General features: G+C 45.1%; 1 protein-coding gene across 1 annotated transcript in view; it reads left to right on the top strand.

Moving 5' to 3' along the window:
* LOC105386572 (E3 ubiquitin-protein ligase UBR4) overlaps positions 1-19,653 on the top strand; it is an 80,642-nt gene that overhangs the window by 461 nt on the left and 60,528 nt on the right. Inside the window, exons 2-17 of the mRNA XM_048625952.1 lie at positions 142-239; positions 383-516; positions 745-865; positions 1,123-1,379; positions 1,660-1,823; positions 2,587-2,722; positions 3,852-3,974; positions 4,572-4,711; positions 9,517-9,721; positions 10,001-10,157; positions 10,672-10,817; positions 11,137-11,302; positions 11,597-11,778; positions 12,104-12,260; positions 19,066-19,169; positions 19,333-19,476. Coding sequence (XP_048481909.1) covers positions 142-239; positions 383-516; positions 745-865; positions 1,123-1,379; positions 1,660-1,823; positions 2,587-2,722; positions 3,852-3,974; positions 4,572-4,711; positions 9,517-9,721; positions 10,001-10,157; positions 10,672-10,817; positions 11,137-11,302; positions 11,597-11,778; positions 12,104-12,260; positions 19,066-19,169; positions 19,333-19,476 — 2,434 coding nt within the window. The remainder of the gene's footprint in view (positions 1-141; positions 240-382; positions 517-744; positions 866-1,122; positions 1,380-1,659; positions 1,824-2,586; positions 2,723-3,851; positions 3,975-4,571; positions 4,712-9,516; positions 9,722-10,000; positions 10,158-10,671; positions 10,818-11,136; positions 11,303-11,596; positions 11,779-12,103; positions 12,261-19,065; positions 19,170-19,332; positions 19,477-19,653) is intronic.

The raw sequence follows: 19,653 nt of genomic DNA on the forward strand, positions 1-19,653 counted from the left end.
CAACGGAGTAGTAAGACCTACTCATCCCTTCTCTCCACACCTCAAGATACTACAATCTTTCCCATTATAATGTTTGATAGAATTTGGTAAGTTATTAGTATAGACAAGTAGGTCACTACAGTAGTAATATTGTTTTTTCAGTGAGAATGAGTTCCAAAATCATGAAGACATCTATGATCTGTTCTACACCTGCTTCGCCTGCCTCTCTGCTCACTTTATTGCTGCTAATGCCAGTAATTGTAAGTTAACTTATCTTATTTCACTTCTTTGTTTCTTTCATCAATCATACTTTATAATGATTTATTGATGTTAATAAAGTAACAATAATTGTTTATTCATTGTTGCGGGTTATAGTTAGTAAACAAAATTATTAAAATTCTAGTACCAGTGGAGCAACTGGGCACGGCCCGAGATGCGCTGCGAGTCATCCTGCGACAGATCCTGAAGAAGCTGTGTGAAGCTGGCTCCAGCTTTGACGACCCATCTACTGCTGCTCCTAATGTTTCTGTCAAGCAGGTAAATTAGCTTTTTCAATTATTTATTACTCTAAGCAAGGTGTGTCTCTCACAGCCAGATAAAGTAAAAATATTTTGTCACAAGCCAGAGAAAAATGTGTAGAATGATTTGTGGGACTGCTAATAAACTACAATAAAAGACATGACGAAAAATAATAAAGGACATGAATAAAGTTATTTATTTTAATTGGCTCCTGCAATACCTAACAACTATGTTTACTGCCCACAGCTGCTGTTGCCTATTGCAGGACTATGTGGCATCGAGGGTGGCGGCTACCCGCACGCCGACCAGGTCATCCTCACCTCGCTGCTGAAGAGTGCCAAGCTGCCTCCTCATGTCACTGTATCAGGTATGGCAACCTATCCTTTGCTATTATTAACAGCCAATAAATGTCCACTTCCAGACATAGGCTTCTCCCAAGGATTTCCACATCATTACTATTACTGGCTTCCTGTTTAAAATCATTGGGCCAACAAGCTCGAAGACATCCCATGACCTATGATAATTATGTTGGTTCTCCACTCAAAACTAATCCAAATAATTGTTAGTGATTGTGTTTACGCATGGCTTTTTTACTTCCATTTTCTAAATCCACTCTCTCCACAGAGGCTCAAACCACCAAATCGTCCGTCATCTCGAGCCCAATATCATCACTATCCCAAAGCGCGTCGGACAAGCAGCCCGCGCCGACCGGGCAGCGGCGCTCGGACGCGCTGCTGGAGCAGCTCACGCAGCCGCTGCGCATCTCGCCCGTGGCCTCCGTCACGCAGGTGCCTGTTGTCGCGCCGGTCATGTCACCTGGCAGCAAGGACAGCCTGGAGAGTAAGGATGGAGGGAATCAACAGACGGTCGTGGATGTTAAGGTGCGTTTGATTTGTTGTGTTGTTTGGAAGTTTGGATCTATAGATTTTGTAATTAGTCACCCGGTTTTCATGTTATTATGTACTCGCGTAATAATTCGCGAGTATTACCGCCATTTTGAAGTACAATGCACTGTGGGTCTAGAATCTAGATGCGTAGGTTTTCTCGCAATGTTTTCCTTGTGGAAGGAACACCATCGTTTTAAAATTTCCATCAACTATTTGTACACCATCCCCACTCAGTTTCACAAAACACCATCTCTCACATCATCACCTCCAACAGAAATGGGTGTACCTAACTTGCGCCTCCCTGCTCGTGGAGCTCCGAGGCGGCGCCGTGGTGACGGGCGTGTGCGCGCTGCTGCCGTGCCTGCAGCGGTACCTGGCCAAGTGGAGGCTAGCGAGGGATAATTCCACCGCGCCGCAGTTCAACTCTGATCCGTCTTTGTAAGTGGATTAGTGAGTTAAATGGAGTTATTTTAACTTATTTTACTTGTAACAATGGGTGTACCTGACCTGCGCCTCCCTCCTCGTGGAGCTCCGAGGGGGCGCCGTGGTGACGGGCGTGTGCGCGCTGCTGCCGTGCCTGCAGCGGTACCTGGCCAAGTGGCGGCTGGCGAGGGATAATTCTACCGCGCCGCAGTTCAACTCTGATCCTTCTTTGTGAGTGCACTTATAATAGTTTTCTGTGTAATCTGAGAGAATTATACCTTATTGTATGCTTGTCGGTGACAAACGCCAGTCCAGCTCCAGACGGGGCGCCGGCCGTATATTAGGTGCAATGGATACGTTACTCAAGGAGGCTTCTTTCATGCATCCTATACATAGATGCATACATAATTACGTTATTACATAATTGCATATAAGTATATCATGTATTAGGCATCATAGGGGCTATCCACAAGACGTACCAAAGCTACTTTATTAGGTACTAGCTGTTCCCGCGAGCTTCGCTTCGCCTTAAAAAGTTTTCCCGTTTGAATTCCGGGATAAAAAGTATCCTATGTTCTTTCTCAGGGTCTAGACCATATGCATACCAAATTTCATTCAAATCCGTGGAGTAGTTTTGGCGTGAAAGAGTAACAGACAGACAGACAGACACAGTTACTTTCACATTTATAATATTAGTTAGGATTAGGATAGGTCAACCCTTAAAATCAGAATATTCCATTCAGCTACACCAAACTAACCTCTATCCCTACCCCCACAGGCTCCACTTCCTGGTGAACGAGGTGCACGTGTGCCGGCTGGCGCTGTCGCTGCCGTGCCTGGAGCCGTTCACGCCGGAGCGCGTCTCCACGCTCAGCGACGTCAGCACCGCCTGGCTGCTGTGCGCTACTGCCCAGGTGAGTGACACTACCCCCCACCCCCCCCACACTGCAGGCTCCACTTCCTGGTGAACGAGGTGCACGTGTGCCGGCTGGCGCTGTCGCTGCCGTGCTTGGAGCCGTTCACGCCGGAGCGCGTCTCCACGCTCAGCGACGTCAGCACCGCCTGGCTGCTGTGCGCTACTGCCCAGGTGAGTGACACTACCCCCCACCCCCCCCACACTGCAGGCTCCACTTCCTGGTGAACGAGGTGCACGTGTGCCGGCTGGCGCTGTCGCTGCCGTGCTTGGAGCCGTTCACGCCGGAGCGCGTCTCCACGCTCAGCGACGTCAGCACCGCCTGGCTGCTGTGCGCTACTGCTCAGGTCAGTGAATAAAAGATCTAATGATTGGAGGTCATGAACAGTCAAGCAAAGCGTGGACGTTCACTGATCGATCGTAGAGGTTGCTGAATTAATTGGAGAGTGCTTTAGCGAGAGAGCAATATGTAGCAGTAGCATAACGCTAGGCGCATAAATTGCGCTGCATTAGCTGAGTGGACACCTTTTTGTCATTACAACAAATTTAAATTAGATTATCACTTGTGTTCCGTCTTGTGTATAGGGGCCGTCCATTAATCACGTGAGGTCGTTTTTCTCATTTTTTGACCCCCCTCTCCCCCCTGGTGATATTTGGTGAGGTTTGGGACCAACCCCCCCTCCCCCCCCTGGATCACGTGTATTTTTTTGGAAGTATATTCAAAGGCAATTTTTGACTAGAAAAAAAATAGGTCATACTACAAATCGTTAAAATTTTTGCGTCGTCCAAAATATCGGTTCAGAAATACCTAATTTTTGACAAAAAATTAATACTTACACGTGATGTCTAACGAGAACCCCCCCTCCCCCCTCGTGATGTTTCGTGAGGTTTTCAGTACCCCCTCCCCCCCCTTTGAGCCTCACGTGATTAATGGACGGCCCCATACTATTTTTTTATTTTTACTACCTATTGTGTCACTGAGAGATGTTTTGATGCTGTCTGTGTCAAATAAATTATTTATTTCTTTCATACTGGGCTACACTGCACTGGGCTATACCCAAGAGGTGCTACTCTTTCCAAACCAAATAAAATATACCTACATATTTTAACCATAACATGCAAATTCCCAGGCGTCCCTGCACCCCAAGGACGAGGAGAGCGAGCAGCAGACGGCCACGCTGGTGGAGAGCGCGCTCAGCCTCTACAGCACCGTCGGCGAGACCTTCAAGCAGTCCACACGAGCCGGGGGATATGTGAGTTGACATTTATGAACCTAGTGGAAGTCATAGTAAGAAATGTTGGGTAAAATGATGACATCGCATGTTGCGTTTATGAACATGTGTAAGAAAGAGTTGGGGGAGCAAGCGCTCAGCCTCTACAGCACCGTCGGCGAGACCTTCAAGCAGTCCACGCGCGCTGGCGGATACGTGAGTTCACGTTTATGAACCTAGTAGAAGTCACATTAGAAAAGTGACAAACAAATCTGTGATATTGACCAAAATTACGGTCTTGCATTTTGTATTTAGTAACGAATGATAACATGTATACGAGAGGGTTGAAAACGCTTGCTTGTCGCAATAGGCATAACAGCCAAGCCAAGCTGGTATCAATTCAGCAACTTCATCTCTTATTTCACAGCTGAGTCGCAAGTTCATTTGTACGAGCTTGCTATGTGGTTGTCTGGAAGAGATTACTTTTATTTATAAGGCCGCCGATTGTACTATTTATTTTCATTTCTATAATGTGAAACTGTGCCATAAACAGTATTTATCTTATCTTGCAAAGGTTTTGTGAATAAAAGAAGTCATTACATAGGATATACAAACCCCTCCTTATATCCCTCTCCGCAGGTATACCAGAACCACCTGATGATAGCGTGCTGGGTGGTGGTGTGTGGCCTACAGCACGCGCTGGGCGCCGCCCCCGCGCCGCCCGCCCCTGGCAAGAGCCCCGCCAAGCCGCCGGCGCGCGCGCACAACTTGACTAAGATGTGAGTAGTGTGGGATAAGCCTCGACATATTTTGTTCAAGACTGTTTAGATTAGTTGATTATTTAATTGTTTATAATTCGAATTGTTTAAGTTTAATAAAGTTTATTTGGTTATGTTTATAGGTAGGTAAAGATCTAATAAAGTCATAATCATTGTTTGTAGTAGGTATAATATCTAGTAATAGTTTTAATAGTTGTAAATATACCTAGTTATAAGTTTATTAATAAATAAACTATGAGGCTTGTTAGGCGCGATAATAGATAGTACCAATGAGGGCGCTTATGGTGCAAAGCGCTCTGATTGGTCGACGCATTTCTTGCCCCGCCTCCCACCGCCCGCGCGGCGGAGAGCGCATTTAAATATAGGCGGTCCGGGCCGCCTCGTTCATTCCGCTCGCAGCCTCCAAGAAGCAAAGAAGCCTCCTAATAATAGAAGAAAAAAGCCTTCTCATTTTCAAGCACCTGCCCTGCCCTACAATAGGAAGAATCCCTGCTTGCTCTTCGATCAGCTTCACAAACGATTTTCACAAACGATTTCTACAAACGATTTTAATGTGACGTGCTAGATCGAAGGGGTGCGTCACATTTTCTGGTCCATTCGAGCCGTATTGTGGACCAAGCACATTTTCTGGTCCATTCGAGCGCCGGATTGAAGATCAAGCATGGTGAACACAAGAAGCGCCTCCAAGTCAGCCTCGGTAGCCGGTGCCACGGACAGCACCGGTACTGAGGCCACCGCGACGACGGCAACCACGAGCAGCGGGGATACCTACACGTCGACGGGAGCATCCACGGACACATCGAACGAAGCATCAAGCACTGCGGCCGCCTCGGAAGTCACGGCGCCCGCCTCCGCTACAGCCCGTGTCCCTGCCCCCGCGCCCCCCGCGCCTACCCCTGCGACGCCGAAGCCCGTCAAGCCGCACACGCCACGTCGCGCATGTTCAAATGCGTCTTCAAAGGGTCGCCGCCGGGAGTTGCTGAAGGCCAAGGAAGAGCTTCTGAAGAAACAAATGGAGTTAGCCGCCGTACGGGTGGCCATGCTGGAAGAAGAAACGGACGATGAAGAAGAAGAAGACGACACCTCCACCATAAGGGGTGTCCGCATGTCCGAGTGGGTACAACAAAGTACTCTCGCGCTGACCATGCAACCACATCACGCCGTGCCGAGAGAAGACGCCGGAGCGACAGCGGGCCTCCCACGCCGGACATCGATGCCAGAGCCGTGCATCGAAGCCAGTCCACCGGGAGCCGCACTGGAGAACGCCGCGCCGCCGTCTGCACGTCGTGAGCCGTGTCCCATGGGTGCCGACGAGCCGAGAGTACAGCTGCCACCGAACCCGTACACGTCAGAGCCGCACGTGTACGAGCCGCCGCGTCCGGTGCAGCATCGCTACGACCCACGACCGAGCGCCTTCGACTACAAGGAGCTAGCCGAAGCCATCGCCCTCGCTGCACGTGCGCTGCCGTCGCCGCCTCAACATGTCGCCGCGCCGCGCCATGTCAACGAGCTACCAACGTTCAGCGGGGCTTCGAGTGATTGGCTGCCATTCAAGGCGGCCTATGAAGAATCTGCGCAGTCCCTCACGGAGCAAGAGAACCTGTCTCGACTGCGCAGAGCCATCAAAGGAGCAGCGAAGGAGGTCGTCCACTGCCTGTTCATCGGGACGCCCTCTACGAAAGAAGTGATGGAGCTGCTGTCTGCGCAATTCGGGAGGCCGGACGCACTCATCATTCACGAGATGGAGAAGCTGCGCAGACTACCGAAGATCGTCGACACTCCGAAGGCCATCTGCGACTTCGCCGCGACGATGACCAACGCGACGGCCACAGTGGTGGCATTGAAGAAGGAGCAGTACCTACACAATGCGGAGATCGTCAACAACGTCGTGGAAAAGCTGCCGGCCACACTGCGCAACGAGTGCTACACCTACATCACCGAGCAGCCTGAAGACATCCCCGACCTAGTGAAGCTGACGCAGTTCGCCAAGCGGGCCGCGGCACGGTGCAGCCGCTTCGCGCCCATGGACATCGCAGCGAGTGACCGGCGGGAGCCCGCGCCAAAGAAGACTGCGCGCACGTACCACGTCGACACAACTACAGCTGCGAAGCCTGCGTGCCCCATCTGCGGCGAGAAGCATGAAGCTGCCGCCTGTCCGACACTGAAGCGAGCCGAAGTACCTGCGAGGTGGGACATAGCGAAGAAATACAAACTATGTTTCCGCTGCATGAAGATCCGCAAGTACCGACACTCCTGCAAGCCGAAGCAGTGCGACAAGGACGGGTGTACCTACATGCACCATCCGCTGCTGCATGGCGGTACCTACGCATCGACCGCCAGTACGCAAGTCGTCCAATCGCAAGAATCTGAAGCAGTAACAACAGCGCGAGAAGAAAGAAGTGCAACGGGGCTCCTGAAGATACTACAAGTACGAGTCACCGGGCCAAAGGGGTCGCTCGGCACCTACGCGCTACTAGACGACGGGTCGACGTGCACACTCATCGAGTCAGCAGTCGCGCAGCAGATCGGAGCGACGGGACCGCCGTCACCCTTTTACATAGAAGGGGTGTCGGGCATGAAGATCGACGCCAGTGAGTCGCGCCGAGTCAACTTGAAGATCTGCGGGCGCAACACGAGCGAAGTCGACATCTGCGCGCGCACAGTGCCGGACATCGGTGTCTCGCCTCAGACGGTGCCTGCGGGGATCATCGAGAGCTGCCCACACCTACAGGACATCAAAGAAGACATCCTCTATGAGCGAGGCGCCGCCACCATCCTGCTCGGGCAAGATAACTGGGAGTTGCTGCTCACGCACGCTTTCAAGTCGGGCGCGCGCGGACAACCTGTGGCGTCACTCACGACGCTCGGGTGGGTGCTACACGGCGTGCAGTACCGACAGCCGGCAGTGCAGCGCGTGCACCACCTCACGGTGCAGCCGCTTCAAGAAGAGACAATGGAAAAAATGATGCGGGACCACTTCGCACTCGAGTCGCTGTGCGTCGACAAGAAGAAATCATACACAGAGGCCGAGCGACGCGCGCTTGCACAGTTAGAGGAGGGCACGCGCGCGCTACCGGCGGGAGGCTACGAAACATGCCTCCTGTGGAAGGAAGACGACCCTCGGCCACCAGACAACTACTCGAGTACAATGAAGCGACTCGAGTTACTCGAGAGGAAGCTGGACAAGAACGAAGCTATGAAGACGCGGTACAACGCACAGATGCAGGTGCTGCTCGACAGCGGCTACGCTGAGGAGGCGCCGCGTGAGAAAAACGAGAAGATCTGGTACCTGCCTCACTTCGCTGTCATCAACCCTCAGAAGCCGGAGAAACTGAGGATCGTCCACGACGCCGCCGCTCGAACGAGAGGGACAAGTCTCAACGACATGCTGCTGCCCGGCCCAGACCTCCTGCAGTCACTCCCGGGGGTCCTCATGCGGTTCCGGCAACATGCAGTGGCGGTGAGCGCGGACATAAAAGATATGTTCATGCGCGTTCACATCCGAGAAGAAGATCGCGACATGCAGCGCTTCCTATGGAGGGGAGATCGACGCACCGGCCCGCCTACCGAGTATCGCATGAAGAGCGTTATATTCGGTGCGACTTCATCACTCACGCCGAACCACTTCCTGCTGGGCGCGCCGTCACGAGTGCCGCTGCCGGGAGCCTTCACCGAGGACGACGAGGCCGGCCGCAAGGACTGGAGGAAGAGTCAACGCCTGGCATTCATGTTCTGGGCGCGCTGGGTACGAGAATACCTACCGAAGCTGCAACACCGGCGGGAGCCCCGAGCCACCAACGGGGCCATCAAGAAGGACGACCTCGTGCTCATCGCGGACGGGACTCTACCAAGGAACTGCTGGCCACGCGGAGTCGTCGTGTCTACCTACCCCGGTCCAGACGGCGAGGTGCGAACAGTCGACGTGCGCACCAACAGAGGGGTACTCCGGCGGCCTACGAAGAAATTGGTCATCCTGCCAGTCAACACTTGAACACGCAAGATTCCAGCTACAAGAGCTGCGGCGGGAGAGATGTTCAAGACTGTTTAGATTAGTTGATTATTTAATTGTTTATAATTCGAATTGTTTAAGTTTAATAAAGTTTATTTGGTTATGTTTATAGGTAGGTAAAGATCTAATAAAGTCATAATCATTGTTTGTAGTAGGTATAATATCTAGTAATAGTTTTAATAGTTGTAAATATACCTAGTTATAAGTTTATTAATAAATAAACTATGAGGCTTGTTAGGCGCGATAATAGATAGTACCAATGAGGGCGCTTATGGTACAAAGCGCTCTGATTGGTCGACGCATTTCTTGCCCCGCCTCCCACCGCCCGCGCGGCGGAGAGCGCATTTAAATATAGGCGGTCCGGGCCGCCTCGTTCATTCCGCTCGCAGCCTCCAAGAAGCAAAGAAGCCTCCTAATAATAGAAGAAAAAAGCCTTCTCATTTTCAAGCACCTGCCCTGCCCTACAATAGGAAGAATCCCTGCTTGCTCTTCGATCAGCTTCACAAACGATTTTCACAAACGATTTCTACAAACGATTTTAATGTGACGTGCTAGATCGAAGGGGTGCGTCACATATTTCATCATCTATCTATCGTGGAAAGCTGATTTTCCGCATTTAGCCTCTAAGGTGGGCCATTAAGCATGAAAACGGGGCAAATTTTAATGGGTAAATTTTAAACATAATCATGTTAGAGAGCGTTTTAATCTGCCACACAGATAGTATGATAGTAGGATAACTACAGAGTTGAAAAGACTGAACGTAACTAAATGCTGATAAAATTACTCTCATTCTTAGGCAACAAGGTCTAAGCGCAGTCTGGGTGGCACTAGGCGGCCGCTGCTTGGCCTGGCTCGGCGCGCTACTGGCCGACGCGAGGCTAGAAGCGCTATCTTCAGGCACTCCCGTGGCCACGCCCACTCCCGCTCCGCCAATCATCTTCGCGCAGTACACGGCTCACCAGCGAGCCCGCCGATTGGCTGCCGCTGCTCCGCTGCATCAGGTATGTTGTTAATCCTGTTACGAGTACGTCCTGAAGTTCTTATTTTTTATTTATTATTTTATTTTATTTTTTGGCTCACTAAACTGAGCTTAGTTCCTACAGCTTTCAAAAACTGTTGTAAACAAAGATCAGACAAATGACAGAGCGCCCTGCGATCTTACGACCAACTAGTATCACTCACTGTAGCGCCGTCAATCAATATTTGATTCAAGACATACATGATTACTGTACGACTCTTGTTTTTGCTGTTGTTTTTAAAATCTCCTTTCCGCCCAACAGTTGCTGGTAGCCCTAGCGGTGGTCTCATACCGCAAGGCCACAGCCCTAAAGCGCGCAGTGGTACAGAAGCAGCACGACGCCGACCCCGACCGCAGCGACTCCACCGTCTACTTCCACGACATGATCCTGTGCTCCGAGGACTCGGAGACTGATGACGGTGCGTACACATAGGTTCACGTCACTTGACCGAAAAATTGCGACAAGATTTTGGCTTGTGGTATGAGAAAAGTTTGTGTGTTCGCCACTGTTATTAGTAGTTACTCTACCTGGTGTACCAAGTGATATTGTTGGTTTTTGGGGATCATTTAGGACAAAAAAGTGAAACAGAGTTTAACGCTTTGTAGAAAGATATTCGTTTAATCAGCGTTTAATTTTCTTATAATAAATTTATATTATTTTAGAAGGTATACGTCAGCCATATTGAATATCGTGTAACAGAAAGAGAGTGGGTCAGCGTCTGTAGCTGCTTATATAGGCTTAGGGTGGCGAGGTTCAAGCAAGTGATTTTTGCCAAATAATTTACAAATACCAACAGATATACCCACACAGTTGCTGGTAGCATGGAAGCCCGTAAATTGCATTTATCTGCAATTTTACTATTCCTCAGGTCGTTAAAAAGCTAATACATCATTATTGTAGTGACACAAACTAATGCCACCCGTTTATTCCAGAAGACAGCGAGCCGTTATTCGGTCTCTGGTTCGAGTCCACACTGGTGGCTCCGGACGCGGCGGAGAGCGGCGGCGGCGGCGCCACCGAGCCTGATACTGCGCCCGCGCAGCCCGCCCTCGTGCCGGACAAGGCTGAGCCTTATTCTGTGAGTTTTAGGGTTGTAATTGCAGCGGTTAATGCTGTATTGTAATGAGCAGTTATACTTGACTCACTTGCAGCTTCGGAGGCGTAACAGGCCGGAGATCGTGAATCTTAGGGGTTATGTTGCCATAGTTCACAGCTATACAGGCTGCGCCGCCTTATTCTTTGATACACCTATTATTATCTCCATTATCAGCACTATATTTGTTTTGTGTTTAGGGACAGTTATCATATACCTATAATTCTTTTTCTTATATTTCATACTGCACTGCTGAGAAATCCACTATGGAGTTTCAAACATTAACCTCCAACCTCCTCCACAGTACATAGCTCTGGCCACGGAGATCTTCACGCTCCTCACCGCCGAGATCATCAGCCCCGGGGCGGAGCGGCTCGGCGCGTCGGCGCTGCAGCTGCACGACTCACACGTGGCGCTGCTGGCGGCCCTGGCCAAGGACCTGGATAGGGAGACCGCTAGGACTGATACTGGTGAGTTGTGGCAACCCTGGCGCTGCCGAACAGATGTTACTAGCGGGCTTGGCTAATACGTGTGAGAGCGGGGTAAATCATAGAGCCTAGTTGCAGTGTTTTACTGTGAGAGCAGTGCTGAGGTAATGAGACGCATTTTCTGATAGGTGCCAACTCTCCTGAGCCATAAAAAAATCGTGTTTCGATTTCACTGCTCGAACGGTGTAGGAACTTGCGCTTCGCATGCGGAGGCAGGCATGTCAATACTAAAACATTCCCTATGAATTTTATATTTAACCGTACAACTCTCCACAGGCACAATATCCTCGTGCTTCGGACCTCGTCTAGGCGCTCTATACAGCCAGTTCAGCTCGGCTCTAGTCCGCTACCTGCACAACTTGAGCGGCGCGCCCGGCTTCGCCTCGCTGCTGCCCGCGCTGCAGCAGCAGCTGCTGACCGTGCCAGCTGATAGCGCTGCTAATAAGACTCCGCTGCAGGTGATTTATTATTAATTTATTACATAGACGCTGAATAGGAGGGCTGAAGAGATGTAAGGGCTTCCGCCGCGCGGGCACCGAAGGGCATCCTCTCCGGGTATTTACTAAACGCAGCGGAGACCCTAAGCCACGCGGCCAGGTTCATTCTGTATTGTTGTAATTGTATCTCCGTAATCTTTCATCCTACCCCCATTTATTTAACATCTGCCATTGTTTCTTTATCTTTAGTTTAACATTTGTTTATCAAACTTTAAGCTTTAAGGGCAGCAATACTTGCGATCCACTCTCAAAATATCCCTACTAAAATTTCATCCCTTGTTCTCAGGTGGGACCCCGCGTGGTGAAGCTGCTCGGCAGCATGGTGCTGTCCAAGCCGGCGGCGGAGAGAGAGAACTGCATCCTGTCCATGTGGCACAAGCTGGTGCACACGCTGCAGGAGTGCGCGCTGCAGCCGCAGCCGGCGCAGGACCACGACTACGAGGGTGAGTGACTACCCACAGGTGTAATCGTCCACTGCTGAACATAAGCCTCTCGCAAGAAGCGCCACAACACTCCTCTGCTTTCCTCATCCAAAAAATATCGGCTACATATTATATATCTAAGGTCATCGGTCCAGCGGGTTGGAAGGCATCTCGCGCTACGCTTGTGAGACTCGTTTACCAGATCGCCATATATGGCCGGCCGACTGCTACTGGAATATGGTTGGACTAGTAAATATTTTATTTTTTATTTTATTTTATACACGGGTTATATATGGTATACAGCTAATATATGTTGATAGATACATAGGTACTGCACCTCCGGGGGTACATAAAAAATAATAAAAATACATTTTTCATTATTTTTATAGCATACAAGATATTATTATAATATTGATTAACATTGATTATTTGATAGTTACATATGGCTTTGTCCTATTTTTATGAACTAACTGAACCTTTCCATCCTTGATTACTTTCACATTACAACCTACATCTTCAAGTACAGTATAGGGACCATCAAACAAAGGATCTAATTTACGCCCTGTTTCATTCTTTAACAAAACCAAATCGTCTTTAGCATATACTATGGGGTTAGCAGATTTATCATACATTTCTTTTCTTTTCTGTTTGCTTATAATCAAATTATTTCGAGCATCTTTAAGAGCTACCTGTAATCTATACTTAAGCTGTAAGGGATAATTATCTATGTTATACAAAGGGTCTATTTCATTATTAATTCTACAAGGAATGTTACATTGTTTTCCAAAAACTAGTTCATACGGAGTATATTTAGTTTCTGTGTGTACTGTACTATTAAAACTAAATGTCCAAAAGGGTAACCAGTAACTCCAAGTGCCGGGATGAGAGTCACATTGGATTCTTAAAAATGCACCCAAGTGTTTGTGTGTATTTTCAAGAGCCCCAATAGACTGGTGATGGTAAGCTGTGGAACATAATTTCTCTATTTCTAATAATTTACAAACCTGTTCCATTGTTGCTGAAATGAACTCCGAGCCTCTATCTGTTGCTATAACCCTGGGAATACCGAATTTTAAAATAAAATTTTGAACAAACTCTTTGGCTACAGTTACTGTTTCTTTATTTTGAATGGGGAATGCCTGTATAAATTTGGTCAACTCACACTGTACTGTAAGAATGTAGCAATTTCCTTCGTCATCTCTATCTAAAGGTCCAACTAAATCTAAGAATATCTTATCGAAAGCCGATGTGGCTGTTGTTGTTATTTGCATCGGTTCTTTAATATAACGAGAATGTTTCATTTTTTGACATTTCGTACATTTTTGTATAAATTCTTGGACGTCCTTTTCGATACCTGGCCAGTAATATCGTCTCTTTATATTGTTTACCATCCTGCGCATACCTGAGTGGCCACTGGTAGGCAGTAAATGGAAGTCGTTAATAATAAATTTCTTTTCATTCTCGTCAATAATTTTCTTTATACCTCTTATTATGCATATTCGTGGTCCGGACCAATTCTTAATTGAATTTACTTCTTCACATATTTCTCTAATAAAGTTTACATTTTCAACATCTTTTACTATACATATCTCTTTTATACCAATATCTTCACACATTAAACTTAATTTCTTCACAAACTCGGCTCGCGACATTTGTGCTTTGAAATCAAGATTGACACTATTTATTCCTTTACTTTCAATATAATTTAAATATTCATCTTTCTTTGTTATCATATTCTGTTTATTTAATGCATATATTTCTTTTCCAGTCATTAATACTACTTCTACTGAGTCACAAGGTTTTCTCAATATATCCACAACTTTTGGTTGATTAGGCCAATCGTTGCTAGATGTAGTAAGATCATTTTGGATCTTCAATTCATCATCTTTATCTTTTCCTTCCATTCTCTTCTTTTGTGCCCTAGTCATAACATTCATAATCATGTCATTCATACTCTTCAATTCATCAGATGTTACACAAATTCTAGATAATGCATCTGCAGCTACATTATCTTTACCTTTTATATAAATAATTTTAAAATCATACTCCTCAAGCAATAATCTGAATTTTAATAACCGGCTGGATGGATCTTTCATTCCAAAAAGGTACACCAACGGTCTATGGTCTGTCATTATTGTGAAGAATCTACCATAAACATACGGCCTAAAATACTTTACTGCCCACACAATAGCAACTAATTCTTTTTGAATAGTGGGGTAGTTTCTTTCTGCTTTATTTAATGGTCTACTGGCATATGCAATAGGCCTTAAATCTTTATTACATAATACAGCTCCAATTGCAGTGCCTGACGCATCTGTTTGGATGACAAACTCGTTATTTTCTGAAAAATCTGGAAATTGAAGAACAGGTGGGGTAGTTAAGAGTATTTTTAAATTTTGAAATGCATCATCGCAATCTTTAGTCCAAATAAATTGTTCATTTTTCCTACACAGCTTATTCAAAGGGCTTGTTATATCTGCAAAAGAAGGGACAAATTTTCTATAATAGTTACAGAATGCAACAAATCTCTTCACTTCTTCAGCGGTGGTTGGGACTGGATAATTTTGTAAAGTACTGATTTTGGTTGGATCTGGTGCTACTCCATTAGCAGAAACTACATGACCGAGATAAAGTATTTCCTTTTTTAAGAACTGACATTTTTCGGGATTTAATTTTAAGTTGGCTTTTCGTAATCTTTCGAACACATCTATCAAATTTTTGTTATGCATTTCTAAATTTCTTCCAAAAACTATCAAATCGTCCAGATACACAAAACATTTTTCAAATGTTAAACCCGACATTGCTATTGACATTACACGACTGAAAGAACTAGGACTTGTCTTGAGACCCATTGGTAAACGTTTCATTTGATATTGACCAGTGCTAGTTGTAAACGCAGTGCACTTACGACTATCTGGAGCTAGGGAAACTTGATAATAACCTTGTTGCAAATCTAGGTGGGAAAAGTAGACTGAACCCGAAAGAGAGTCCAGTATTTCAGTTATGTTTGGTAGTGGAAACTTATCATCGTCCACATTTTCATTCAATTTTCTAAAATCCACTACAAGACGCCATTTTTGTTCTTCACCAGAAGCTGTTTTTTTAGGTACTAATAAAATAGGACTGGACCAGTCACTTTGTGATTCTTCTATGATATCATCTTCAAGCATTTTATTTATCTGTTTATTAATTTCTCTTTTTTGAGATTCTGGTAACCGATATGGTTTTACATACACTGGACTGGTGTTTGGTTTTAAAACTATAGTTTGTTCACTAATATTTGTTGTTGATAACTTGTCTCCATCAAGAAAAAATATATCACAATATTTAACGCATATTGACTGTAATGATTTTTGTTCTTCGGCATTCAAATGATTTAATTTTAGGTTATTTAAAAGTTGTTTAGCTCTGTCCATGTTTCGTTTACATTTGTTAAATTTACAGATTTCATACTCAGATAGTAGATGAATTTCAGGTGTAAACACGGGTATACTAATATCATTTTCACTTAAATTCAGTATTTTCACAGAAATTTTACCCCAACGCGGCTTTACTATTGATCCTGCTAGAAACACATCCTTTCTCAACTCTTTCGCACATACTACACCATCTTCTTTCAAATCATTTTCTAAATAAATATGATGAATTGATTCGGATCTTGCAGGTAGAACTAAAACGTCATCAGAATAAGATTTTGGTTTTTCACAAATACCTAATAAACATTCTTTTCCGTTATTGTTCAAAGATAAAGTATTTTGTTCAAGATTAATTTTCGATTCGTACTTAGCCAAGAAATCTAAACCGAGAATTCCATCTGCCTTTAATGGCAAGTTATTAAAAACATGAAACTTGTGATCAAACGTATCATTTTCATTTGTAACCAATCTTAAATAAACATGTCCTAACGAGTGAATCTGGCCTCCTATACCGTTGACGACAGTGTCATCTCTATATATGGAAATGGAATGTGGCAATACTTCTTTTCTTATTACCGATAATGATGCCCCCGTATCAATGAGCCAAAAATATTTTTTATTATTTAATCGTAAGGGGACAAAACTGGATAACCCGTTAAAAGATAGAATAGCGTGGTTAGTCTCGAAAAAACTGATTATTTATACTTTCATTTTCATTTGTAGTAGTGGCATCGCTACTATGTTCTTGTTGTTCTTGCGCCGTGAATACATTTCTTTGGTTGCGATAATTTCCGCGAAATGATGAGTGGCCTCTCTGTATGTTTCCTCGCTGCGGTCCAGCTGACGATGACGTAAAGCGTCCGCGACCGTTGTAATTCCGATTGTAATTATTAAAGTTTCGGCTAAAATCGTAAGAATTCTGCTCGGCCGCATCCCGTGTACGGTTATAATTCGAATATCCACGTCGCTGCGGTATAAAATTATTAGACCTACCTCTGTTGTATGTTGCTGAAAACTGTAGCACTTCCGAGGAACTCGTTGACATGGTCTCCTCGTCCTTGGCCGCCTGGATCGCCTCCGATAGTGAGCTGTAGTTCCTGGCGGCTATGATTGTACTTAACCGTGAACTACGCAGGCCGTCTGAAAACCTCTTAATAGCCGTTTTTTCGTTAAGCGGCTTGAGAACCCCATAAGCCTCGGGATTGTCGTCGGATTGCGATATGGTTAGGTCTGTGAATAATTTTTCAATATAACTACCGTATTGGTCGATCGTCCTTGATCCTTGCGTCGCCTGCTGTAAACGTGCTTGGATGGCTGTAAATGATTTTTTCACCAACAAATGCTTGTTTAAATCTTTTATTAATTCATTAATTCCGAAACTGAAGTATACTGAGTCAAAATACGTAATTTTGCGTTTTCGGACAGTCTGCTTTTCAGTACAAATGTTATCAAAAGTGACTTACCAGTTTCATTCAGCATACCGGCGTACATCTCGACAGCATCGATCATTTTCTTGGAAGTGGCCTCCTCGCCGTCCATCACCGGGATCAAGCTGCATGCGGACTTTAAATCAAACTCCATTGTGGCTGAACAAAAATCAGAACTAGAAGGCAAAACACACAAACTAGTTATTTCCGTATAAACCGACCTTATTTTACTATATAGCTGAGTACACTCATAAAATAAACCCTTTTCTTCATCAGAAATATTTAAAATAATATCCTCACACTCATTAACAATTCCATTAGCCTGTTCTAATTTAACTGTGGTAGTTTTACAACTGTACCTTGATTTACCCTTTTTAGGGTTCCGTAGCCAAAATGGCAAAAACGGAACCCTTATAGTTTCGTCATGTCCGTCTGTCCGTCTGTCCGTCTGTCCGTCTGTCACAGCCGATTTACTCGGAAACTATAAGTACTACAGTGATGAAATTTGATGGGAATATGTGTTGTATGAACCGCTACAAAAATATGACACTAAATAGTAAAAAAAAGAATTGGGGGTGGGGCCCCCCATACATGTAACTGAGGGATGAAATTTTTTTTTTCGATGTACATACCCGTGTGGGGTATCAATGGAAAGGTCTTTTAAAATGATATAAAGTTTTCTAAAAAACATTTTTCTTAAAGTGAACGGTTTTTGAGATATCAGCTCTCAAAGTCGTAAAAAGTATGTCCCCCCCCCTCTATTTTTATAACTACGGGGTATAAAATTCTAAAAAAAATAGAGGTGATGCTTGCTAATTAACTCTTTCAACGATTTTTGGTTTGATCAAAGTATCTCTTATAGTTTTTGAGATAGGTTGATTTAACTGTAATTGCTGCTACGGAACCCTTTGTGCGCGAGCCCGACTCGCACTTGGCCGGTTTTTATTTATTAAATATTTTCTAATCTGCACAAGAGTATCATAGTATTCATTTAAAGTATTTTCCATAACACTTTTTTAATTGTTATACTGTTATATTTATCGTTATAGGTAAAATTATAATATAAAGAATAAATGCAAATAAACAATTTGATTAAATCATACCCTTAATTATCATTAATTGTCCATAAAATCATACCGTGATAAAGTTCATCAGTCAGGAATGCGCAACAATTCCATTTAGGTACGTTCGGGAGTATCGAGTTCGCGGAGGTAAACGCGCACTTATTAACACCGTTTCGCTTCACTATTCATTTATATTACGAGCACTATATGTAAATATTTATTTTTTTAAACACTCAAACACTTGAAGAGACCCGACGAGCTGCTTCCTCGCGCCCTCGGTACCGGGCTTCCAGACGTCGATCAGCAATCGCTTCTACTCGCTGGTTCAAGCACCTCTCCAGCTTGATTATTATTTTGTAGACTGCATACAGCGCTAGCATAATTAATATAGCCATAACAGTCCAAGACAATAATGTCATATTTTCCTTCAAGGGGTGTTCCACATCGGATTGGAATATCCAATTTGTGACAAAATGTCCTGACGCGGAGGGGCGGGTGTTGTAGATTTAGTATTGCCCATTTTCACGTAATATTTATATAATTATTTAAACATTTTATTCACACACGAGCGCGATACTTTTTGAGAATGTCTATCCCGCGAACCAAATACGGCATGGCAGGGTCGCCATGGAATATGGTTGGACTAGTAAATAAAAGAGGACCGCTAGAGTCAAGAGATGTTTAATGACTGGCTAAATATGGGTTGAGTAACATACAAAGATACATGCTTACACTATGGTTATACACGGGTTATATATGGTATACAGCTAATATATGTTGATAGATACATAGGTACTGCACTACGACCTTCCCGTGCCAAAAACACCTAACTTTTTTGACGGCTTTGCCGATAACTAGAATAAACAAAGAAGGCACCATTTACTCATTTATCTAATAGCTATTTTGTTTTTTGTTTCAGATCTGAATGTAGAGCACGCCCAGCTACTGGTGTACCTGTTCCATTCACTGACGCTGATGCAGAAGAAGTCAGTCCTGCTGATGACCTCTAATGCCATTATCAAGGTAAGACCTATAACTCCTGATTCGTATAACTCTTGAACAAAATAGAAATTATCTAGCTATTTTAGAAGATGTGAAATTAAACTCACCAACTGCAATAATACCACAGCTAAAACACGCTGTATATATTAGTACGCTGTCTTATTTTATATTTGTCCCTTCCCAGGTGGTAGAAACATTGTCGATGAGCGACAGGAAGCGAGCAGCCAACGTTCTGCCGCACCAGCTCATGCTCACCACCCGGCTGATGCTCATACTGGAGTACCTCATGAGGCATCTGTACGACGCGCCACAGTCTCTGCTTCAACAGGTAACGTGTGACAGTCGATTTTCATGTAATATTTCACATGATAATCAGTAAGATCACATGATAACTTTACATAGTGAAAAAGAATCGTAGGTTTTTGTTGTTGTGGAGATGGGTTTGAGGCTGAATATCCTTTTTATCAAACAATAAACCTGAATTAATGGTTTTTAATTGTAACTT

The sequence above is a fragment of the Plutella xylostella genome, chromosome 15 (assembly GCF_932276165.1).
Source record: "Plutella xylostella chromosome 15, ilPluXylo3.1, whole genome shotgun sequence".
NCBI classification, from domain to species: Eukaryota; Metazoa; Arthropoda; class Insecta; order Lepidoptera; family Plutellidae; genus Plutella; species Plutella xylostella.